This window comes from Manis pentadactyla, chromosome 5, assembly GCF_030020395.1.
Source record: "Manis pentadactyla isolate mManPen7 chromosome 5, mManPen7.hap1, whole genome shotgun sequence".
In the NCBI taxonomy this organism is placed as follows: Eukaryota; Metazoa; Chordata; class Mammalia; order Pholidota; family Manidae; genus Manis; species Manis pentadactyla.
In genome coordinates, this window is record NC_080023.1 from 13,219,156 (window position 1) to 13,245,099 (window position 25,944).

A 25,944-nucleotide genomic window follows, 5' to 3' on the forward strand; every position below is an offset into this window, starting at 1 on the left:
AACAGGATAACAATCAAAATAACAGCGGGAGCGTCATCACCAGCCAGTTAGACCCCTGTAGAGCCACGTGTAGCCTATTTCTCAGTTTCCGGGCGGTCCGCCCCATCCCCGCCCCCTTGTACGTCACGACCGCGACTCCGCCCCCATCCTAGCGCTTAGTCCAAGGATCCCGCCCCTTTCCTCGGGCCGGCACGTGCACGCGCGGACTGGCCCGCCTCGGAGCCCTCAGCGGTGCGTCCAACCGAGCGGCTCCCCTTCCCCCCGCGCGCGCTCCCGCCCGTCCCGCCCCCGGGGGACGCACGCTCTCTGGCGCCCTAGCCTTACTGCGCGCGCCTGCCCACCCCCCACAAAGCCCCGCCCCCGGCGCGCGCGCGCTGCCCCCGAAACCTTGGCCACCAGGCACGCGCCCGCCCTCCAGGCGCCACGTGCTCGGGGGAGGCGGCGCAGGGGGCCGAGCCGAGAAGATGTTCTTGCTGCCTCTTCCGGCTGCGGGGCGATTCGCTGTCCGACGGCTGAACGTGAAGCGTTTCTGGGGACAGGGTCTCTCTACCACAAGCATGACGAAGGTGAGAGGCCTCGGAGCCAGCCGCAGGAGTCCTCCCCGCGGGCGACGGGGGCTTCGGGGCGGGCGGGCGCCAGTTCGGGGAAAACGGCTCAAAAGGAGAGTTCCCAGCCTGGGCAGTGGTGGGGGCGCGGGCCGCGGATCCCCGAGCATCCTCCAGCCGGCTACTTGCCGGTGGTGCGCTGTCCTCCTTCTCCTGTCTGGAGGTGCTGGGACCCGAACTGGGCAACACAGAAAAATCAGCTGGAGCTGACGTTTCCTGCGCTCCCACTCTGCGCCAGGCCCTTGTGTCACTGTTGCGTTTAGTCCTCAGACTATCCACGACAGGACGGTGCCGGTACTGCTCCCGCCGTGGCCAGGAGGGAGCCCGGGCCTTGCGAGGTGAATGTCCCCTAAGGTCCCAGAGGCGGCCAGTCACGGCCCGGACTCCTCCCGCCCTCCCTCCCCAGCTGAAGGGGAAGGCCACGAAAACACAGGTCCTCCAGGAGTAAATGCCCTAGAGGGATTCTCGAGAAAAATAATGCCTGTCTAGGGAAAAGGACTGTGCACCGAGGCCCATCTAATCGTGAAATTAAAAGGAGAGTGTCTTGCGGAAGAAAAGGCTTCTCCACCTAATTGAGCTCCAAAAAATTATGAAGAAGGTCATGACTGGGATGTGGAGGACTTGGAAGGGGGAATAGCTTGGTGGAAGGATCACAAGTTTGGGAATCATGCCTGAGAACCAGAAGGAAATGACTGGCCCCGGCCAGGAATGTTGTTGCGACTTGCCTCAGGCTCCGCCCGGGGGATCAGACGGCTGTCCCTGTGCCCTTTACAGTGCTGTGCCGCATCCGCATCCTTCCCAGGTAGCAGCCGTCTGTTTCCCTTCCCACTTGGGTCCAGGGATTCCCAGGCAATGGGCGGTCTTAGCACAGTTAGCCTAGAAAAGTTACCAATTACAAGGAAGCCTGTTGTCTTTGGTGGAAAAGATAGAAGGGACACTCTTAGCTGTAAGGACCCGTGTCACTTTTTGGAACAGACAAAGGATGTGAGAGAGGGGTCAGGGCTCTCAGTTCTGTTACATGGACTGGTAGGTCAGACGAGGCTTAGTCAGACCAGGTTTCCGTTTCCTTATCTATCAGTTGGGAAGAAGACTACAATGTTCTTTCCACGTCACAGAGTTGCCATAAGGCAGAAAACAAGTTTAAAGTCATAAATTACCATGTTAATCAAATAGTGATTCCTAGGTTTACTTCCTTATTTCGGTTGTCTGAGGCCTGGAGGGGTAAGCCTCTCGATGCTGGGTAGAATGCTCTGCTCCTCTGGGACGTTGCATCCTTTTTCTCTCTCTCTGTCAGAGCTGACCAGAGTTCTTGTTAGTATCGGCAAGTGCAGCCACTGGTTTTGCTGGGATATCATCCCAGAATATCTAAGATTTTCATTTGCAGCTTGTCAGGCAGGAAAAACTTCTGCTTTCCTAGGTTCTGTGGCTGGGCTTGAGAGTTAAAGGGACATAAAAGATTAACAGCAGAAACATGCATGTGGGACTCTTCAAAAGGAAAATGAAGACCCCCGCAAAACCTTCAGGTTCCAAAACTTATGTACCTTTTTAAACAGAAAATGAGAAATTGTGGGGATGTGACAAGACAGAGGGGCTTGGGCTAGGGGCAGTAAGTTGTGGGGCAGTGACTAGGAAATATGTGGGGGAAACTAATGGAAGAAAAGGGTTATTGTAGTAGGTTTCTTCGTAGGAGTTCATTTTGGTGTCAGCTTCCAGTCTGGTGATAAGAATATTGTCTCTTCCTTTCTCATAGGAAATTTTTTGACCTGCTTTTAGGTAGAAAGTGGAAGATGAGAGAGCCTTTCTTGCACCTGCTTTTCTCAAGCACCTTGAGCCCAAAATAACCAATATGCCAGAGCAGCATATTGGGGTGGTATGTTCTGAACCCTTTCTAATTTGATTGAAAATGGATTTGTTTGCCTACGTAAAACACCTTTCTGCTCCTCTTTATTTAAAAGTGAAGGAAGCCCTTTCTTGGAGGGGATCATGAAGACCCAGGACAGGTAGTAATTGCAGTCTTGGCTTTGGCAGGAATTTGAAACAATTAGGCAGGATCTGGAGGCAGCTGACCGCTGAGCACCTTCTTCGGTTTTGGTTTTGTTCTGTCGGTGACGGGAACATGGTTTGGGTGGAATTGTGTTCTCCTTCTGGAATTTGCAGACAGGAGTCCTTCTAAGGGATCTGCTGTAAGTATATTCTTGTTTTTGCTTTCTCAGGGCCTTGTTTTAGGAATCTATTCCAAAGAAAACGCAGATGATGTTCCACAGTTCACAAGTGCAGGAGAGAATTTTGATAAATTGGTGTCTGGAAAGCTGAGAAAAACTTTGAACATGTAAGTATTCACCTGGGGATTCCAGTTTTTAAAATATATTTTTCTATGCTTTGTTGTTAGTAGATGAAAATGCATGGAAGTTCAGTGGCCAGTGTCTTCCCAGTGAAAGTGAAAGTATGTGTCTATGGAATGCAGTTTGGTACTGTGTGTTTCAGAATGAATGGGTCTGCAATTCTGGGAAGTCAGGCCACTTCAACCAAATCACTGTGAGAGACTGAGCCAGAAGGATCTGGAAAGCACCGGATTTCTTCAGCCCCCCTCCTGGCTCCAATTCATTTCTCCCCACCCTCATCCTACCTGCCTGGCCTTCTCACCAGCCTCTACCTCCTTTTATGCCCTATCTTGGGCATAAAATACCCTGTATTTAAGGGAATGCTTTTATTTATGTGGGTCAGTGTGTCCCTGGACTAATTCAAAACAGCCTAAAGGGGCTGCTCCTCTCACTGCAGGTCTTGAGTTTGAAGGGTTTCTCAAATCCTGGCGCACAGAATAGTTAGAATGCAGGTTCGGATGCAGTTAAGTTTGGGTGGGGACTGTGATTCTGACTGCACTCTTAGATTAGTCAGGGTCTAGAGAAGGTAGGGAAACATTAGTTTCCAAGTCCTTCTGAGCCTCGGGCCACATTAGGGAGAAGTAGAAGAGTCAACATAAGCCTGTGCAACTGCATATTATTCTGTTTTAGATAATCTATTAGAATCTAATACATGTAGTCTAATAGTTATAGTAGTTATCTAATCACTGGGGAACAGAATTTGCATCCTCTCTCAATTACCAGACCTTTACCTGTAGGCAGTCTTCTGAAGTACCTTGATTAATTCATTAGTCCTTTGAAGTACCTTGATTAATTCATTAGTCCAAGAGCTAACCAGTTAGAATACAGAGCCACCTGGCCTGCCTGATGGAGAACTATCCACGCAGCACCAAGGCAGCCAGTCCTCTGGCTATCATCATGCTTTGCTTCCTGCTTTGTTAGAAATTGCCCACCTGTAGATGAGGCCCCCACAAATAACATCCAGTCAGGTCAGCCACTTAGGCTGGGGTCTGGTTGAAGTCAGCCTGCATCCCGTGCTCAGCTCCCCTCTGCAGCCTCACGTTACCCAGCATCATTGGCACTACTTTGCATTGTTGTTTTCAAATAAGTTTATATTTAACCTGGAAGTCTGCTAAATAGTTTTTGAGCTAGAATTAGAAGTGCTGTATCTGAAAAATCTAGCCTGAAAGAATTCTGTATTTTGATAAAAACACAAAAGCAGCAGATTCACAGAAACAGCAGAGTATTGTAATAATGCTAAAGGTATATGTGTGTCACTTCCCCAGGGAGCAGGGCCAACTGTAATTTTTAAAACGACTATTTTCTCTGGTTTTAGATCTGGACCACCTCTGAAGGCAGGCAAAACCCGAATCTTTTATGGTCTGCATGAGGTATGAGATGAAGATAAGGTTTATTTGGCAAACCACCAATGAGCACCTGCTATGTGCCAAGTACTGTGGCTTCATAGTTGTGCACAAAGTTTTGTATCAGGTTGAATGTAGAGTTTTATTCCAGTATTAAGCCATAGGTGGTATTTAAGATTGTAGAGAGGTGAATTGCTCTCAAAGTACTGCATCTCTTGTATTCCTCAATCGGTAGGCACTCTTTGTTCAGTTTCTGTAGTTGTGGCACTATTTTACATAATAGAATTATTTGCTGGGTTATCCTCACTGTACTGTTCAAATATACAAGTTACAAAATTTTACCAAGATAAAGGCCTTAAAAAACAAAACAGAATACCCACATTTCACAGTGAATGTTGCTGTGTGCTGAGGTGCAGGTGGTTGCTGGAAAGGCATGCCTAGAGGCATCAAATGATCGATTTTGTGTGTTTGTGGCACAGGACTTTCCCAGCGTGGTGGTGGTCGGCCTTGGCAAAAAGGCAGCTGGAATTGATGACCAGGAAAACTGGCACGAAGGCAAAGAGAACATCAGAGCTGCTGTGGCAGGTTATTTAACCTTGAAGTTTAATGTTGATAAGGATTCTTAGGGATCTGCTCTTTGAGATTCTCTGTCTTCCTCTCTTTTTGTCCTCTTACCCCCACCACCCCTACCACGTTCACAGAGAAATAACTCATCTGAGCAAATACTCATTTTCCCGCACCCGGTATACTTGGCCTTATATTAGATACAGGAGGTTAGCTGAGGGAATTTCATTTTTGATGTTTCTCTGGTTTGTATTGGGAGGTTTCATGACTATTTGTTCACTCTTGTAGTGTTGACCTTAGAGCTCCATTTTACCAGGAAGTTACGGTGTCTGAATTTTTTCCTTTACCAGGAAGTTACGGTGTCTGAATTTTTTCCTTTTTGTAATGCAAACCTGGGGTTGCCCAGCTTTTAAAGACATGGAACCACCTTATTTACAAATGGGAAAATGTTTACAGAGTGCAGGGTGCCTGTTTACACTACTTACCAAAGGTAGGTGTTGGTCATATGAATGGTTTAATAGTTGAGGCAGATGCTACTGAGTCACTTCTGAGCAGAGCAGGAGGATGAGGCCGTCACCACAGAGGCTGTGGTTACAGGTGTTACAAAAGACATTGCTGAGGCAGTGATGATTAGCTTCCTTGATCTTTGTCCCTGTGTTTATCATATATGCTTGTTAAATTTACTTTCAAAGTTCATCATTGGGTAACGATTTCATAACTTTTATTTGGGAGTTTTTGCTGATGTGATCTTAATAAAACATGGTGTTAATAATGGACATTACTCAGCTCTTAGGGTATAATTTCATTGTCATCATTTTTCTGCCATTTTTAATCTGGTAAGCTCCTGGTGACTGGGAAGCCTCCTCAGGAAATCCTGGTGTTTCAGAAGTGATGCTAGTAGTGGCGGCCCCCTCTGAGGGCCCACCCTCTGAGGAGCTAGATCAGCCGTTTTATCCACCAGTCTGTCCTCCCGCCACCTGTAGAAGGGGAGCGGGGCCTCAGAAAAGCCAAGAGTCAGAGCTGACCCCAGTGCTCTTGTTTTCTCAGCACACCACACCACACCTCTGCCTTCCGCTGTTTGAGTTGTCTCTGACTGACCCCACCTTTCTGGTTCCTCTGTCCTTTTATCCCTTTGAAGCGGGGTGCAGGCAGGTTCAGGACCTAGAGATCTCTTCCGTGGAGGTGGACCCCTGTGGAGATGCCCAGGCGGCCGCAGAGGGAGCAGTGCTTGGTCTCTATGAGTACGACGACCTGAAGCAGAAGAAGAAGGTGGTCGTCTCGGCGGAGCTGCATGGGAGGTGATGACCAAAGCCCGAACCGGGGTGGCATTCCCCGGTGTCCCGACAGCAGGGCCCTTTGGCTATGAGCTGCCTGCTGCTCAGTTTCAGGCACTGCCATGTGGCTTGCATGTGACCTCCCCGTCGCCTTAGCCATTTTAAGAGTATGATAACCGTTCCCCGTTCTGCTCCTGTCTTTCCTCACACGCATGTCCCCGCCATGATTCCATAGGCCCCTCCATGCTTGCTGGTTTCTAGGAAGCCAGACCAAGTTGGCTCCCTGAGAGGGAGGAAACACAGTGACAGACAGGTCCCAGCAGGTTTCCGTCCAGTAATTTCCATTTAGCCAGCATCTGCTGGCATTGTGCTAAATGCCAGATGTACACAGATGAAGGGATGTGGTCTTTGCCTTAGTGGTCTAGTGGGGAGGCTCTTCTTTCATCAGATTTATTGAGCACCTACTACATCCCAGCCCTGTTCTGGGTTCTGGGAGATGGTCCTGCTGTCAGCAAAGATAGCGTGAGATCTTCAGGAGATGGTGCTGTGAGGACAGTGCAGGTCCTGGCACGGCCTGGCAGTTGATGTGGGCTCTGTGACCAGTGAGCCTGACTTTGAATCCTGGCTCCCCACTTAATGGCTGGGTGGCTTCAGTTAAGTGACCAGAATCTGTCTGTGCTCCATTTTCTTCATTTGCTTAGTGGAGTTGTAATTCCAATTGCGTAGGGTTCTTAGGATGACTAAAAGACACACCTGTCAAGGGTGCAGTGCATGGCACACCCCCTAAACGGTGAGCTGCTGCATCTGTCTCTGTGCCTCCTGTATTAATTCCTCTTGTGCACAAGGAGAGCCAGGGTCATCAAACATGCACATATCCTCTTAAAGCTGATCCCTGCCCTCTGGCGGGTTAAGTAGAGAGAGCCCTGTCCCAGGTCGAAAGAAGGTAGAAGGGCCCTCAGTTCCACCAGCAAGATTATTGCAGTAAGCTCACTCTGCAGTTAGCACTTGGGGCCGCATGGCTCCTAACGCAGTGGAGGAGGACAAAACAGGCCCTGCTCTGAAACTCTTCCAACAGTTTATGTGGTAGATACAGATTTAGGGACCCACCAGGCCACCCCTTTTTACACAGGTGCAGGATCTGCAGTGGAGTGCTGTCCAGGGCTTCTCTGGCTTGGCTTGGCGGGGGCTGTGTTTCTCAGCTCAGTATATACTCTGCCATCGGCGGCCCTGGGCCCGCCCACAGACTGCGAGCCCAAGCTCCAGGTGTCCAGCGCTGGTCACTAGTTGTCTTCCTCTGTTTCTATAAGGGAAGAGTCCCTCCCAGCTGCAACACAGTTGGTGGAGGGCTTGTCTGACAGTAACACTGTGCTTTCTTCTGCCAGTGGGGACCAGGAGGCCTGGCAGAAAGGAGTCCTCTTTGCTTCTGGGCAGAACTTGGCACGCCAGTTGATGGAGACTCCAGCCAACGAGATGACGCCAACCAGATTTGCCAAAATTATTGAGAAGTCTCTCAAAAGTGCTAGTAGTAAAACAGACGTCCACATCAGGTAATTCAGGATTATGTCATACACTTGGGATATGACAGCCAAGAGGCTTAGAGATCTTAAAATCCAGCTCCCTCACTATTCAGGAGTGACTCAAGACCGGAGGTGAGACAACCCACCAGCAGCCACACACGAACTGAGAAGAGGGCTCAGTTTGAGGTTCTTTCCATCATATTTTCCCTTGTCTTTGAGAGGGTGCTATGACTTCACACCACAGGGTGGGGGTGTGTGTGTTTGTGTGTGTGTGTGTGTGTGTGTGTGTGTGTTTTCTAACAGCTTTATTGAAATGGAGTTCACAAACCTCATAATGTAAATACTGTGTAAACTATGCAATTCAGTGGTGTCTACTAAATTTAGGAGTTGTGCTGCTATCACCACAATCAATTTTAGAGCAGTTTCATTACCCCAGAAAGAAACCTAGTACCCATGAGCAGTCCCTCCTCATTTCCTTCTCCCCCTGCCATCAGCTGATGGACTGTTTCCACCTTTTGGTTACCATGAGTAAAGTCACTGTGAGTATTAGTGTTCAAGTTTTTGAGTGGACGTAGGTTTTCATGTCTTGGGATGTACCTGGAATTAAATTGTTGGACCAAGTGGTAACTGTTCAGCTTTTTGAGGAACTTACATAAATTGTGTTTTGTTTTGGCAAATTCTTTCTATCCTCTTTTTGACACAAGTGAAGAACACAGCATGCCTGCTGTGACTTGGAATGAGCATCTCTGCCCTGTAATCCTGAGCCTGGTAGCAGGGCAGGTGACCTAGGCAGTCCTGAGCTGTCGTCAGCAGCCAGGCTGGTGGACGTAAAAGCTGCCCTTCCAGGTTGTTACGCTCCTGTGATCTCCCAATAACTCTTTAGGCAAACCAAGTCTGAGCATTTGGTAATTTTTGATTAAAATAAATCAATAGATGCTTGCTTTGCTTAAATCTTCACTATCAAAGTTGTTTCTCAAGGAGACTTCCATTTAAAAAAATTCTTCAGTACTCGTGATTACAGTTCATTTCCAGCCACCCCTTCAAGAAAACCCATATGGTCTAAACTGAGTGAAGAGAAATGTGTAACCTATAGAAGAATAGCTTAAGAACATTTTTGGAATGGTTCACATACATGTAATTTGCAGCAATGTTTAGGCTCTATGAAGGTTACTTGGCAAAGACTAGTTTTATTTGAGGAGATCAGAGCTACTTTGTGTGGGCTGTGTGGTTACACATCAGTGAGGGCACCCCTGTGTACCTACAAATGTGGCATACCAACAAGGAGGACAGTGGGCCTTGTCCTCAAAGAAGGGAGGCCCTAGTTGGAGGGCAGAGGCAGGTAAGTGCAGCACGGGGAGTTGCTGCAGGGGCAGAGGGGCAGGGAGGGTGGTGGAGGAGGAGAAGGCTTGCTGATGGATATACCGCAGCAGATCTGAGCAGTTGTTGGAAGTGAGCACATGGAGAGAGTGGGGCAGGGCATCTGGGTGCGTACTGGCCCCTTGGGAAGCTGAAAGGCTTGTGGCCCAGGAAAGGGAAGGTTCCCCAGAGAGGAGGTGGGTCAGCGGGCGGGGCACACCCTTTACACGGAGGCAGCTGCGCCAAACCACTCTCCGGTGGGCAGGGGTGAGTCAGAGGCAGACAGGTGGTACTTCCAGAAGGCAGGCCTCTAATAAAACATCACGTACTGACTTTGTGACTTAAATACCCATGTTACAGCCCTGCTGCTTTTGAAGCAATTTTTTTATTGTCAGACCTTCTGTTCTTATATTCTTTTCCCTCTGAAGTTTGGTGGCCATCTCTCCATGACATAACCCCTTTTCTGTAATTTTACCAAATGTACAGGAGGGCCATAGCAGGAGCAGCATTTTGGGGATGTGGTTGTCTCTGTCCAGGGAGTGTAGGATTTCCCTCCTGGCCCCAGTTACTGTGCCAGAAATCAATAGGTAGGTGTTTTGTACCCTGGCCTCAGGGTTTGGTGTGTGGCATCTGTTTTTGGGTTGGCACTAAGGACTATTCCCTTTAAATCATTCCCATCAGTCCCATGTGTGTTGGCAACGACTCCCTTCAGTCAGACATCTCAAACTGCAGTTGAAACTGTGAGCGATAGTACAACATTGAAAAGACTGAATTCCAGCAATTCTAACAAAGCAGATAAATAGGATACTTCATTCAGTCCAGCCAGTGGGGTGTGGCCTTGTTGGTTTTTTTGTTTGTTGTTCATTTGGTTGGGTGGCTCTTTCTTTGTCTTTTTTAGAAGTACCTAAAAAAAGCAGTGGACCCCTTAACTGTCTTTAAGGACCTCTTATGGTCTCAGAGCCTTGCTAACTTTATGTTAAAACTTTAGATAAATGTGAGTAGATTAGGGGTAAAAATCAAGAAATATTTATCGATGATGCACAATTACCTGATACATTAGGGATATGAGTGAGTTCATTAGTAACCCTTCAGCTAACCTTTCGATGGAGGTGTATCACTGACCTCATTTTATAGATGAGAAAGTTTCAGAATCAAGTGAGCCTGGCTGGAGAATATACCAAAAGCAAATAGGACTCGATCATTGAAACGTTAATGAGGGTATAACTTTAAGAGCTTGTTACACCGTTTTACACACAGATGAGCTTTTGAAAGAGATAACAAAGTGTATTTACTTTTTCCCTTTTCTGCCCTGTTAGACCCAAGTCTTGGATTGAAGAACAGGAGATGGGATCATTCCTAAGTGTGGCCAAAGGGTCCGATGAGCCTCCAGTCTTCCTGGAAATTCACTACAAAGGCAGCCCCAACGCGAGTGACCCGCCCCTGGTGTTCGTTGGCAAGGGAATCACCTTTGATAGGTTCGTTCTTACCTGGTGTGCGTCCTACTTGGGCGACTGTTTATATGCACTTGTATTACTTGGTGTTTGCTTCAAAAGCATGACACTTGGTCAAATCTTGCGCATTACTTTAAATGTATTAAACTGCCACTTACAAAATGTTTCCTGTGTGTCAGAGACGCTGTTGGGCGTCTTACATACGTTGACTGTGCTCTTACCCGTAGGAGCTGGGCGTTGCAGACATTCTACAGGGCAGGAAACTGACTTGGAGAGGTTAAATAATTGGTTCAGAGCCCCATGACTAATAAGTAGAGTTGGAAGTCAAATTCAGACCTGTCTTTAAAATGTCTTAAAATCTTTCCATCATACACTTTCATTTTCCTATGTGGACACTAAAGATTCCCCATGTGGCGAGTGGTGATACAGCTGTTGGATCATATTATCTTCCCTTTGCTTCTTCAGATGACCTTTTTAGCTGACCAGTCTAGCTCCCAATTTATCTTATTAAGCCATAAGTATTCCTTAGAACTGGTTATTTGCTTATTTCAAGAAACTGAGTTGCAAGAAGGAATAGTCAGTGTTTCCCATGGAAGCGTCTGCTCCTGAATACTAGTTTCAGGAATGGTAATTTAAGTGTGAGACTTAAAAAGGATTATTTGACCACTAGGCTAGGTTAGAGAAATCTTTTTTTGGTGGTTTTTTCTTTTGTCTGTTTTTTAACTGTAGTACTTCTCAGGGTACAGAAAGTGACCTTTTCCAAATTTCCTTTTGAAGGAAATTTGTATCTTACAGGAATCATGGACCATGGTTCTTTGGTCCATGGAAGCGTGTGTGACCCCAGCCCTCACAAGAGTGCTTCTAGGCATTGTGCTGCCTTTGTCCTGAGCAGAGCTGGCTGCCAGGGTGGTCTTGCTCATAGTAGCAGTTAGTAATGTCTCCTGTGTCTTCACCCACTGGTCACCTTCTCTCCTTTAAAGCATTGGTCTCAAAGCAATCTTTGTTAGGTAGCTCATTGGTAAAAGTTACAAGCTCATACCATTCAAAATATGCATTTTTTGTGTGTGTAAGTTGCATGCATTATGCCATTGTACCTAAGTGTGTTTTAGGAAACACTATAGCTAATAAAGATTAGATAATGAAAATGAATCTGTTTTTAAATGTCTTGCTAATTGTGATGGTTTTATACTGTCTTGGGCTAATACCTCAATGCAACATTTATGCTCAGCATGACATCTATTGTTATTTAAGCTCATACTTAAATTTTTGCTATGAGAATATTTAGCAAGGAAGCCTGAGCTGGTCTTTGGGTTTAGAGAAAGCTTCCCTGAAGGGGAGATAAAGATAAGGATAAGGAAGCATTCGTTCAGCAGGGAGAAGGACAAGGAAAGGGGTGGGGAGGGTCGCTGGGGGAATTCTGGAACTGAAGGAGTACCAGAGCGGCTGGAGAGGTAGGCAGATGCCAGGGTGTGCTGGGTCCAGATGGATTTTGGACTTTGCTCTAAGAACAATTGGGAGTAACTGCAGGGTTTCTAGCAGAGGGAAAGAATGACATGGGATTTATAGGTACAGTGAAATTCTCCCTGTAAGTGTTCAAGTCAGTGAGCATTAACAACTGTGTGTATCCATGCAGCAACCACCATTATCATGAAAATAGACCACTCCTCTCACCCCCCAACCCCCACCCCAGAAGCTCCTTTGGGCCTTTTTGTAGTCACCGTTCCCCACCCTTGCTGAGCCACCACAGTCATCTTTCTGTTACTGTAGACTCGATTTGCCTGTTGTAGAAATACATATATGGAATCTTTTACTCGTGGCTTCTTTGTCTCATCATAATAATTTTGAGATTTACCCATCAGACATGTGTTCCTTTCTGTCACTGAATATTAGTAGTCCACTGTGTAGAAATAACAAAATTTGTTTACCCATTCATCTCTTGATGGACATTTGGGTTGTTTTCAGTTGCTTTATTAATAAAGCCAAGATCATCTACAAGCCTTTGTGTGGATGGTTATGTTTATCTTTCTCTTGGGTAGCTGTCTTAGGAAAGGAGAGGCTGACTTATATAAGAACTGCATGTTTAACTTTATAAGGAATTACCGAACTTTTCCAAATGGTTATAACATTTTGCATTCCCACCATCGAGGTACAAGGATTCTAATTGTTCTACATCCTCCTCAACAGTTGATATTGTCAGTCTTTCTAATCCCAGCCATCCCAGTGAGTGTGTAGTGGTATCTTTTTGAGGTTTATTTTGCATTTCTCTAATGACTAACAATGTTTAGTGTTTTCTTAATGTGCTTTTTGGCCATTGGTATATCTTTAGTGAAGTGTCCGGTAAAATCTTTTGCCCTTTTTTATAGGAGTGTTTGTCTTACTGTGTTAGAAGTTTTTAAAAATGTATCCTAGGAACATGTCCTTTGTCAGATAAATGTATTGAAAATATTTTCTTCTCATTTTGAGGCTTGCCTTTCTTTGTTTTACGTGGCATCTTTAAAAGAGCAATTTTTTATTTTGATAAAATTTAATTGATCAGTTTTTTATTTTATAGCTCTTTTGGTCCTTTTATATGCTTTTTTGGTCCTGTTTAAGAAATTACTGCCTATGTCAATGCCTGTATTTTCTTCTATAAATGATAATGGTTTTAGCTTGTAAGGCTATGATCCATTTTGAATTTTTGTGTTTGCTGTGAAAAGCACAGAGCTTTGTTTTTCTTTTCTTTTTCTTTCTTTTTATGTGGATATCCATTTATTTCAAAACTATTTGTTGAAAAGACTCTCCTTTCCCCACTGACCTCCCTGGCACCATTGTTAAATCAGTTGACCTTATAAATGTGAGTCTGTCTCTAGACCCTTATGTCCTTCACCAGGGCCTGGTGATGAAGCACAGCTTTGTTTTGAAATATAGTAATATGAGTCCTCCAGCTTTGCTTGGTTTTTCCAAAAGTACTTTGGCTGCATCCTTTGCATTTGCATATCAGTTTTAGAATCTGCTTGCCACTTGCTTTACCCACATGCAAAGACTACTGGGATTTTGGTAGTGATATTGTTTATTTTGGTAAAAACTTGGTAGTTGGGGGGGGTAATGAAATGAAGGGGGTAACCCTCATATTTAGGAGCCATGGCAAACATCCTGATGAGAGATGATGGCAGCCTCAGTAGGATGGTTGCAATAGAAAAAAAATGGGTGGATTTGAGAGAGGTCTAAAAGGTGAGCAAGGATCACCACTGGTCTTTGGTGGTCACTGTAGAACTGTGGTCCACTGGGTGGAGAGTGGGGCTGCCAGCACAGAAGCAGCCTTGAGACAGACGTGGTGGGTAGACAGAGCCGTCTCCTGCACTGGCCTGCTCCCTCTGCCCCCAGTTGTGTGATCCTGGGACTTCCTGAGCCAGAAGTGTGTTTCTTCTCATATTCTGAGCCAGTGAATCTTTAATTCTAGGTGTAAATGACAGCCATCCAATTATCAAGTGCTCCTAAGGCACATGAGAATTAGGTCCTGGTTTCCAGGGAGAGCAGGCATCAGCACAGGGAACACTCCCGTCTCCACGGCGAGCCAGCCCAAGACCTCAGGGCTCCGCCTCAAAGCCCCTGCTCAGAGCCCAGCCTACGGGGCAGGTGGCTTCTGGAGTCTTAGAAACTGGAAGCAGAAAAGCCCTAGTCAGTTAGAGAAGCTGGTTTGGGGCAGTGTGGGTTCTTGCTAATGGAAACCCTTCCCAGCTGGCCTGGTTGAGCACCTCTCCAAGGCTCTGGGTCACTGCCTTCCTGAGCCCCGCCTGACTGAGGCTGTATTTTGCCATCAGCAGAATCTCACATACCTTGTGGGTTTCGGAGGGAATTGTTCTCTGTCTGTCCTTCTGGGGGTTGAGAGGGACCTTCCCAGTCTTTGAGCTTGTCCGCTTTCTTTAACAGTTTGTACCTTTCAGTTTCAGTAAGTTGATCAATTCATAAAACCTACTGAAAAGACAAACCTATGTGGGTATAAAGACTGTAGTATCATCTTTAAAATGTTAAAATCTTTCAATTTTCTCAGTTTAGAAATTTGAATCCTCTGTAGGATAGGTGGTGCTTTTATGCAGTAGTTAGCCCTCAACTTATCTATTCTTTTTTAAGAAAATGATTTTGACTTCTTCCTTACTGTCAGTATTGGACATTGTCCTTTTCCCCACAGTGGCGGCATCTCCATCAAGCCTTCTGCAAATATGGACCTCATGAGGGCCGACATGGGAGGAGCAGCCACTATATGTTCAACCATTGTGTCTGCCGCCAAGCTCAGTCTGCCCGTTAACGTCATCGGTGAGTGGGAAGCGGAGTATATCTTGGAAGCCAGGCAAACGGTAGAACTGAAACAACAACATGGTGTCCTCAAACTTGAAAAGATCAGAAGCTGTTTAGCTGAGGTTTTCTTGTCTGTACTGATGGAGTTAAATGTGTTTTGCAACCATGGGCTGTAGCTAGAATTGATTTGTTTTACTTCTGCAAAAAGTGGTTAGCAGTCATGGGCACATGACGCTGGGTTTGTGATTGACTCCAGTGAAAAATGCTCAGTGGTCAGGGTGAAAGGCATTGCCAGCTCATTTAGTCATTGCCTCAGAGGGGTTGCAGCCAATGAAATGGTGCAATAGACAGACAGTGCCTGGACAGTAGTCCTCAGTGCTTGGCAGCTCTTTCTGGAGCTCATGATGCCAGACACAATGCTGGGAGTCCGCCACATCTCAGAGGAGTATTGGGGTGGGAGAGACTTAGGTTAAATGACTTGCCCAGTGTCCCTTAATACCATAGTCCTCTTTTGCTGAACTATTTGAAAGTAAGTTGTGCACATGACCTGTCACCCTTGACTACTTCAGCATGTGTCTTCTAAGAACAAGGACATTTTGTGTAAAGACAATCCCTTTGTTGCCAAGGGTTGATAGAGTAATCCAATTCAGACTTCCCAGTTGTCTGAAAATTAATCATTTAACATGTGTGTGCATGTATACCAATACACATGCATATTTATTTGTATTTTTGAAATCTAGGAGCTAATTAAGGATCATACATTACATGGTTGCCACGTCTCTTTAGTTTTCTTTAACGTAGAACACTATTCCTATCTTTTTTTTTTCTTTCATAACATTTTTGTCTTGTATCCCAGCTTGTCTTGTGAAGTTCTCTGATTTATATTTATTTGGTTGTTTCTTCATAATAGAATCAGATCAGACTTTTTGGTAAGAATGCCACATGGGTGACATGTACTTTTGATTGTGATACACGTAACGTCAGCTGGGTCATGGATGATGCTAAATGTGATCACTTGGTTAAGGTGGTGTCTGTGGCATGCTTCTGATGGGTCACCAGTCGCCTTGGTCCTGTGGGTGAGCCCAGCACTTTCCAGGTTCTTTCATGTACTCTTTTCTAATAGGTTTGACCCCTCTTTGTGAAAATATGCCCAGCGGTAAGGCTAACAAGCCTGGGGATGTTGTTAAAGCCAAGAACGGGAAGACCATACAGGTTTGTAAATGGAAGACACAGCCCTACCCTTCCTGGTGTTTCTAAAGGAATCTCGGGCAGCCACCTAAACATACCAGGAATGGGTACACAGTGCAGGCTCATTGGAGGGGAGGGCAGTGAATTTATTGCAAGTAGCATTTCATACAAAGTCAAGTGTATTTCTTTACAGGAATTTAAAAATGCTTTTCTATCTTATTTGTCCTGCTTCCCATATATCATACACACAAATTACCACAATTTGCAGCCAGCCTGTGTAACATGACAAAGCAGGAAAATATGGGCTATTTTCTGGGTATACCTGTCTCACATTAACTTTCTCCATTTAGGTGTTGAGGTGGAAAACACCGTCCTGAGTCAGGGACTCTCCACCCCGGGGGATGTGGCACATGTGCTGCCACAACTATTGGGCTTCTGTTTAAAAGGAGTGTAATATATGTAATACATATAAAATTGCTGAAGTTGCAAGAGTTCTTATGTCTGGAAGTCCCAGGCTGCCACTCCGCTGTAACTTTCTTAAACTCTTTAGCCTATTTATTCTCAGAAATCTTGAAATTTTTTCCCCTTCCTGTTACCAACTTGTTGATAAAATGAACCATTTTCTTTTTATTTCAAATGCTTCCAAAGTCATGGCCATTTGGTCATCAGCTCTGGTACAGGGATTATTATATTTTCTCTTCAGATTAAATATATTCCTATTCTAGTTGAAGTACAAGTGTGTTCGTAATACTTAATAATAAACGTCACACTAGCTTTTTCTCACTTTTAAATTGGGTATTGTTGTGAATATATAGTTTTGATATTCATTACTTCCATTGTCTTGTCTTGTTTTGTGTTTTTGACCATCCTCTTTGCAGGTTGATAACACGGACGCTGAGGGGAGGCTCGTACTGGCTGATGCGCTTTGTTACGCGCACACCTTTAACCCAAAGATCATCATCAATGCCGCCACCCTCACAGGTCAGACAGCATGCTTTTCCTGCTTTTGTTTGAAGAAAGTCTTACATGTTGGTTTAGAATGCACGCATTGTATTCAGGACATTATTCTGCTGAAATTTGGCTTCTCTGTTTTCGTTCAAAGATCTTTCACCAAGAAATTGTTCTGGATTTGTAACTGTTTTGAATAATAGGATTGTTATTTTAAGACATTCCAGCTGTGCCCTAAGAAAAGAAATAACAAGTGGGTCAGCATAGCCCATCCAGAGTGACATCTAAAAATGACAGTAAGAGATGTTTGCTGGTATGATTGCTATTTGAAACATTTGAAAAGATTAGGGATAAATCCTAAAATCAGTAGTGTTTTTTATCAGTCATAATGTATCTGATGCCCACTCAGGTTTCTGAACTCTTTGTACTTGATATTATAAAGGAATAAAGACATTTAGGGGTGGTTAACAAGATGCTCATTTAACAGAGGCAGGCAGTGTCATGTGGCATGAAGCATGAGCTTTCAGGCCAACCCAGGATGTCTTCCAGCCACGCCACCTACGAGTTAGTCGGCCTCAGGGAAAGTTACCTGACGCCCTGCAGCGTCTATACACAGGGACACGTGTTGTATGCCTCTCAGACTTGTAAGACTGGGGGAGTCTTTGGAGAGCCTGTGAACATGGCACCACCACGTGGCAGGCGTTGGGTGAAGGCAGGCCGTAATCCCGCCAGCTCTGCAGGGTGAACGGGTACATTCCTAAAGGGATGGCAGCGGCCACTGCCTCATTGTAAAACCCAGTGTTCGTAATCTTCTGTCCAGCAGTTTTCCTTCTAGGGATTCATTCTGCCTCTTCTCAAGTAAAATTTCAGATCATGTTTTTATCCTTGGGTTTTTATTCTTCCCCTGGTCATGTGAGCCTTTACTTTAACAGAAATCAGTTCATATTTCCCTTTCACGTGGGTCTAACAGTAGTGCACACATTGACTTGCTGAGTCCTTTTTAAGTTAGCCTTAGGGCATTTTCATGGTCCTTTGTCTCCCTCTTCAGTTTTGCAGACATGTTAAGCTGAACGGCGGAGGTGTTAAGGCCAGGGTTTGGGGGCAGTGGTGAGGTGGGTGGAGTACACCCTGTCTGTAGATGAGGCATCACAGACCTCCACCCTGTCCCCCCACCAGTCGGAGGGTTTGAGAAGGTGGGAGAGTTGGCCCCACAGCCATCCTGAGGGTAGGAGCAGTGGCATGTTCAGGGGTGGCCGGTCAGTCCTGCTGCTGCTCTGCATTTTCTTAACGCATGGACGTGGTTTAGGAAGGAATGAGAGTGGTGACGTCAGCACCGTCCTTGGGACTTTGATGCTTCTGCGAGATTGTGAACAATTCTGGTAGCACTGATTACTTAGCACTCAACATACGACTCCAAACGTGCCTTTAAAAGAAAATAGAAAGTATGCCTCTGCTATTGGTAATTCTGAAATTGGTGGTGGTAACTAGTTCTGTAATTACATAGAAAATGAACTGTTTTCTAAAGTATGAAATGAAATACTCTTTAGAGTCTTGATCTCAGCTGGATCACATTAAATATTAATGTCTCATTTTCTATTCCTTTAAGAGGGTATCACATTCTTGTTTGACATCCGTGCTCATCTTTTTTACGAGGTTTAAGTACTCATGCAATACTCTTACAGGGTTGATAGCAATGTTTTGAGGACAAGTGAACAAGTTTTTCCAATACTAATTTGAAAAGTAAAGCATTCATGAGTGTGTACACTTAAGTCAAGCTGTGACAACCCCCGTCTCTACCAGACTCATGTAGGTGGACCATAGGCGGTGAATAACCAGCACCTGTTCGTAGTACGTAGTGGTGTATATGTACTGCGGTATACATCTGGTATGTAGTGGGCACCAAATACAATGTGTTTAATTCCTGCTAATGGCTGGGAACATGGAGGTGGGTCAGAACAGACGTGAGCCTGCAATCTAGTGGAGAGTGACAGTCAGCAGACCCTCCCTCTGGCAGCCTTAAAGGTGCAGGTGACAAACAGAGAAGTAGAGTTAAAAGGAGTCCGTGAGAGCCTGTGCAGTTGGGCACTTGCCAGTGTCTCCTGAGCTGGGATCGGAAGGAGGGGGCATCCCTGGGTGGGGAGGGAAGGAAGAGCATGCCAGTGGGGGGCACGCATGAGGTGAGGTGGATGCGTCGGAGAAGAGCGCAGTGCCTGGGGTGGGGACAGAGAGGCCCACATGCTGATGGACACCAGACCTGGCTGGTCGTGGTCTGTTACAGGGTTTTGTTGTGAGTGAAGAGCACCAGGAAGCTCCTGAGGAGCTTGGGGATGATACGGTCACACTTGCCCTGTGAAGCAGCCCGTGGCCAGCGGTGTGCAGAGTGTGCTGGTGACGGGCCAGAGTTGACGCTGGCAGGCTCGTTGGGCTGGTGAAATGGTGTGTGGTTGTTGACTTGTGGATGTGTGTGTGTGTTAAAGATGAATATAACAGTATCTTCAGTTGGCTTCAAAACTGGGACCAAAGAAGGCAGCACTGAGCTGAGGCACCTAATTGCAGTTGACACTTGGGAACATGTGCCCAAGAGAATCTGGGAATCTGAATTTTTAAAAATATATTGAAAAGAGAAAGCCAATAGGATGTAACTGTTGGAGAAGGAAGTGAAGATGAAACAGATAAATATGATAAAATAATACAATTTTTTAAAAAGGCATCAACTCTCACAGCAGATACTTACTGAGATGTAATTAAAAATACTGAAGAATTAGAGATGCCTAAATGTCTGTAAATAATAATAAATTATGGTATCTCTACCCAGCGGACTTTTAAAATCAATAAAAGTAATTACAAACTTTTGTCTTTTTAAAAGTATAATAAATGTTTAAAGCGTAAAAGGAAGAACACATATACAGTATGGTCTTGTGTTTTGACTTTAGAAAAAAATCTGGAAGGAAATGTTGAAAATACGTAATGGTTATACCTAGTGGTATTTATGTTCCTTTTTTTGCATTTTTCGTAGAAGGTGAGTTCTAGTTGAGAAACTAGAAAGATGTTAAATACATACAGTAAGGATTTCCTAAGCACATATGTTTTTGAAAATGTGGGAGACATTAAAATAGAGCTAAAGGCTGAAGTTTTGGTCTGCGCAGCAGAGAAACCTAGTGCCAGAAGGGGCTGAACCCTGACTCGAGGGCTTGTGTGTCGCAGGTGCTATGGACGTAGCTTTGGGGTCTGGTGCCACTGGGGTCTTCACCAATTCGTCCTGGCTGTGGAACAAACTCTTTGAGGTAGGATAATACATAAAGACCTAAACCAGGGAGATGATTAAATTATCCTCACCTTGAAACTATGTATTTATTTAACTACTGTGTTAAAGTGATTTTTATGTTGTAGTGTGACTTTGAATTGGAAACACAATATACTTAATTCAGTGTGCTTTGGGTTTTCTGTGAGTGTCCCAAAATTGTGGGTATGATACCACGTTCCTCCTCTCTTCCAGTGGCTCAAAGTGATGTGAAAGGGACTTAGAAACACCACAGCCATAGGGTACAATCCCTGAGGTAGAAAAGGCTGTGAGGAAGGAGTGGCCTTTAATGACCGTGTCGTGAGTAGATAGGGCTTGGCCTGGTCCGCCAGTGGGCTGTGATGAGGACGTCTTCCCACAGCTGTGCTTTGCCTCCTCTGTGCCCTAGCACAGCCAGCCAGCCTTTCCCGAACGGCTGTCTCCTGTCACTGACTCCCCACGCCCAGCCAGTGATTTCATGGCCATCACTCAGTTGCCTCACAGCCTGTCGAGAGGCAGCATGTAACTGACCTCTTGGGGACACCCTTCTCTTGGCCTCTGTGATAATCTCTCTGGCTGCCTTCTCTGACTTCTGACCTTGGCCAGCTTTTTCTCTGTCAGCCCCTTTGGTAGGTGTTCAGTCCCGGGCACATGCTCTTCCTACTCTTCGCAGGCCTCATGGGGAAGCTCCTCTATGCCAGTGGCTTCAGCTAGCACCTTCCCGCTGGTTATGCCCGTCTCTCTCCTGAGCTGCAGACCCATGTATCTGCTTGGCTTCAAGACGGCTCGTGGGAGCCCACTATGTACCAATGGGGAACAAATACACAGTGCCCCTGAATCCATTCCTGATGGTGGTTTAAGATCTTAAACTTACCTATCCTCCCCACCCCTGTGATACCTTGCACAGTGCTCTTCTTCCAGGCTGGGCGAGGGATCTCTCCTCCGGCCTCTCACACACTCGGTGTCCCTTTTGATCCCAGCACCCACAATTTTGTTTGTTTTTTTTAACTTAAGCTTCTTTAAAAAAACAAATTTATATGTGCATAAATATTATTTAAATAACAGTCAACAGTCTGCAATAGTCTAGTCTTTATTCCTGGAGGCAGCCACTTCCAGCCCCTGCTGACTCATCTGATACACATCCCAAATAACAGCTTCTATTGCTCCTTCCTAATTCTTCACTTTTGGGTCTTACCTTTGACCACAGTATAGCAAAACAATGTTTATGAATCTGTTTCTCCCACTAGCTGTGGGCCCTTTTATGGCTCAGATATTATATTTCTTTATATCCCCACCACCTGGTGGTGCTCTGTAGACATTGAGTACATGATGAATGAATGTCTAAATGATTATGTGAATGAGTGAGGTCACCTTGTTTTGGGATCTGGTCCTCAGTGGTGCAGTTCCAGACATGTTTCTCTAGCACACTGAGGTGACAGTCATCACAGACTACTTCAGCCCTATCAAATCTGCAAGTCTGCACTATAACCTGCTTCCTAATTTAAAGATAACCATATGTTTGATGATCTTAGCAAATGCCCTACAGATTTGTGGGACTGTCTTGTAACATTCGTGGTTTCTTTTATAATTCTTAAGTAAATCTTTTAACCAGCTGAAATAATCATGGAACCTGTTGTAGAGTTTCATGTTTTAGAGTAACAGGTCAGAGCAGCTCTTTCCTTCCTGCACTGAACACCTCAGTGCCATGAGTTTACCCAGAACTTACTTCATCCAGTCTTCTATTTCTTCTTTAGGCCAGTATTGAAATGGGGGACCGTGTCTGGAGGATGCCTCTCTTTGAACATTACACAAGACAGGTTGTAGATTGCCAACTGGCTGATGTTAACAACATTGGAAAATATAGGTATGCCAAATGAGTCATAAAAGTTCATTTTTATAATCATTGATTCCCAAATGACGATTTTTAATTTTATCCCCTTTCACAAAAAGTGTAACTATCCAATTTCCTTTTGATGTAGTGTTTGTAAACATTAATTTCTAGCATCTTTAGTTTTCAAGGTATTTCCCAACTGGTTCTCAAAATTTTTCGAATCTAAAGGTCATTTCAAGCAAATGGTAAAGGAAAAAGATGGACAATATGGGAAATTATTGCCATAGAAAAAAAGGAATTTAGAATTTATCATTTACTGCTTTAAAGCTATGTCTGAAAATAAATATTCTCAAAGTGGTTTCCGGGTTACCTTCTTACAAAGTGTTGCCCTCTGTTTATAGAAGCTACTTAGCAAGAATGGATAACTTAAGATGTCCAGTGGATATTTACATGAGGTTAAATAATGATTTTTTTTCCTTCCTTCTCAGATCTGCAGGAGCATGTACAGCTGCAGCATTCCTGAAAGAATTTGTGACTCATCCTCACTGGGCCCATTTAGACATAGCAGGCGTGATGACCAACAAAGACGAGGTTCCGTATCTGCGGAAGGGCATGACTGGGAGGCCCACGAGGACCTTGATAGAGTTCTTGCTTCAGTTCAGTCAAGATAATTCTTAATTCAGATACTCTAGGATTCCTTCTTTCTGTCTTAAATGGGCAGTTGCGCTTAAAAATGTTTTTGAATGAATGGATGAAAATCTTTTTAAAAGAAACAAAGGATGGTATTTAAAAATGTAGAACAGCAGAAAATGTGATTCCTTGCCTTGTTTTTTTCATTTTATGTAGAGATTTATAAAGGTAAAGATGGTATCTTGCCTGCCAAGATATTTAATATATTCTATTAATGATGATGCATTTTTAAAAACTACCTAGTGCTCTTCAGAGTATGTTTTTAATTGAGAAAAATTGTTTTTCAGATTTGTGATACTAGGAACAAACAAAGTTACTATATGCCATTGTCAGAAACAATAAACCCAACTTTCTCTTCTCTCTGCTGTGGCTCTGTGTTTACTTACCTATTACTGTAAACCTAGTGACTACTGTAACATGACCGGTCTCTCTCGGCTGTACGTGAACTAAGTTGTGAGGTCGCAGCATGGTGATAAAGGTTGTTTTCTCTGTGTTAATCACACCGGAGCATTCAGTGATCTTACCAGTTTGTGAGGTGTTTTTCCCATACAAGACACAAAAGATGGTTAGTAACACGCCAGTGTTAGCAAGCTAGGAAGTGGGAGAGAAGAGGTTTAAATCTAGGCAGTCTGCTTTCAGCACTGGCATTCTTAATTGTTACACTATAAATCTTTTTCAGCTCATGACTTGAATGATTTGAAATAGTGAAGAAACCAGACTGTAAAAGGAACTGTCAATGGATAAACTATTTGCTCCCCACCTGGGACTTAACCAATAAACAAAATCCCACATGTGTAGACTTAGAACAACGGTCTCATCTTTTATACTTCAGTATTGGGTGAATCAAAGTACCTATGAATAGGATCTATGCCTTTTGAAAAAAAAATTTTTTGAAAATATTTGATAGGAAGAGCTGTTGATTGGAAATAATTATAATGTTTAAAAATTTTGACATATAAGAGGATCTTTTGTGTCTGAACTGGTTTATAGGGGAAGGAATGGAAATGGGCATGCATATTCATGGTACTTATACTAGAATTAAAGAAAATCAGGCAGGAATATGAACACAAGGTTGCTCTGGGTATCCACGTCCAGAAGCTTCTTTGTCACGAAAGATGGATTATGGAACTACCAGTGTATGAGGAGAATTTAAACACATTTAGGTATCTTCTGGGTGATTCAAAAAGCCATGGAGGGATCTGATAGGAAGCTTTCTATCAATGTCTTTCTTAATACATAAAATAGAACTGTGTTTACTAGAGTGTGCGGTTCAGAAGGCATGCCTTTGCCCTGGATTCATGTGCTTATCTAATCTGGCTGAGGTGGAACTTAGTTGTCATTGCATGTGCATCTGGCTGCCAGGTGTTTTCACAAACTCTTGGCTGTTCCTCAGAACCATGCTGAGACAGCTGGTATTCATATCGGTATCAGTGAGGACTAGGCATGGCTGTGAAGAACAGAAAATCCAAAACATCAGTGATTTAGGACGTTACAGTGTTGAAAGGTAGCTGAAGTAGGGAACCCGAAACTCAAGCAGTTCCATCGCCATTAGAAACCTAGACTGAGAAATGTGCCTCAACCAGGGCCTCAAAACTCCCTCGCAGTCCCAGGTAGCTGTTGGGGTTGAAGCTACATAAAGATAAGCATTAAAAGGATTTACAAAAAACAGTAATTCCACTCTCATATTTTTGGTTTTATAAAATAGCTGTATTTTTAATGAAGTATTAACGTGTAATGGGCTTATTTTTAAATGAATATTAATACTGTTTTCACTTAATAGGTAAATATTTCACCTATTCTGTTCTAATAGGTAAATATTGGCTGACATAACCTGCAAAAAAAAAAACGTTTGGTGTCCTCAGTAATTTTTCAAGAGTGTAAAGGGGTCCTCAGACCCCAAAACCCCAAAATGTTCAAGAACTGCTGGAGTAGAGGAGTTACCCCATGGTACTCTATTTTCATTCAACCAACAAATACGTTAGTTTAATGCCTGGCACAGATCTGGATGCTGGGAATACTGGCGAACAAGACAGGCAGGCCCTGACCTCATGGAGCTTGCATTCCAGTTGAGTTGGTGCATGTGTGCACACATGGCAACTTAGTCAATAAAGAAAATAACATAATTTCAGATATTTAATAAAGAGTTCAATACAATTAAACAGAGTGAAGTGGCTGGGAGTGTGGGTCTATTTTAGATTGAGGCTGTGATGATTTTTGATCTGAGACCTGATTGGCAATGGGAAGCGTGTGCTTATTCCGCTTCTGCCTTGCCTCACTCCGTCTTGCTACACTTTATCTGTGGTTCCTTATATACGCCAGGCAGTTTCGTTTTTCTGGGGCCCTTGCTGTCTAGATAGCTTTACTAGTTAAATTTTCACTGCAGTCTGTCACTCCAGTACGGATCTTGGAGAGGCCTTCTCCAGCCACCCATCTAAAATCCATCCCTAGCCGTCTCCTTGCTGGGCTTCATTTTTCTTCTGAGTGCTTACCTCTACCTGATATTGCTATGTACATTTATGTGTTTATCTGTCTCTCACAAAAACAATAGTAAACTCCACGAGGGCAGAGACTTGTGATTGCTATACCACCAGATTAAAAAGAGCCTGAGACACGGAAGGCTCAATAAACTTGCTGAATTATAATGTAAAATTAAATATAATTTAAAAAATTAGCTTCTGAAAAGATGTGTTCAAAGCAAGTTATTCAAAGATCAGCATAGTGACTTTCTTTTTGATGGAACCATAAAGATCCAAAGCGAACAGTTCCTGGCACATAGACAGCGAGCCTCACCAATGTTAGTCGTTTGTTTCCTGTCTGTCCCCAGAAAGAGTTTAGGAGTTTTTCCTGTTTGAACCTGCTATACCCACAGTGACTGGAATCGTAATTGGTATACGGTAAGGGCTCAATAAATGACTGCGGAATGAACGGGTACCTCCCCCGACCCACAGGTAAACTGAGCCTGGACAAAGCCTTGGCCAGTCACTCCAAGCGGTAACAGCAACGGCAGGTCTTGCACAGGAGTCTCCTGACTCCCGCGGGAGGGCTCATTCCACCGTAGTCAGTGATTATTCTCTCTGCACAACTGCGTCAAATCCGATCAAAGTCTTCAGTTCTCAAGAAAAGAAAAGGGGAAAGCCAGGCACCTCGTGAGCAGGGAAAGAGGTGGGGAGAGCACCAAACGTACGGGCTCCCGGGAGCCGGAGACGCCCGCGGAAGCCGCGCCGTCACGTGACCGGACCTG

General features: G+C 44.6%; 1 protein-coding gene across 1 annotated transcript; it reads left to right on the forward strand.

Annotated features, from left to right (window-relative positions):
- Positions 1-393: 393 nt before the first annotated feature.
- Positions 394-23,061, forward strand: LAP3 (leucine aminopeptidase 3). Its single transcript, XM_036921052.2, has 13 exons — positions 394-566; positions 2,819-2,934; positions 4,302-4,356; positions 4,809-4,914; positions 6,032-6,191; positions 7,550-7,714; positions 10,357-10,515; positions 14,660-14,784; positions 15,890-15,978; positions 16,833-16,935; positions 20,107-20,186; positions 21,937-22,046; positions 22,502-23,061. The coding sequence occupies exons 1-13, from the start codon at positions 465-467 to the stop codon at positions 22,689-22,691; spliced, it is 1,560 nt and encodes a 519-aa protein (XP_036776947.2). The 5' UTR covers positions 394-464; the 3' UTR covers positions 22,692-23,061.
- The last annotated feature ends 2,883 nt before the right edge of the window (positions 23,062-25,944 follow it).

Bases quoted from the DNA above. Each gene is read 5' to 3' on its own strand.
- LAP3 (XM_036921052.2), top strand. From the start codon at position 465: ATGTTCTTGCTGCCTCTTCCGGCTGCGGGGCGATTCGCTGTCCGACGG. The intron at 6,192-7,549 runs GTGATGACCAAA...TTCTTCTGCCAG, and splicing joins TCGGCGGAGCTGCATGGGAG to TGGGGACCAGGAGGCCTGGC. The intron at 14,785-15,889 runs GTGAGTGGGAAG...CTTTTCTAATAG, and splicing joins TCTGCCCGTTAACGTCATCG to GTTTGACCCCTCTTTGTGAA.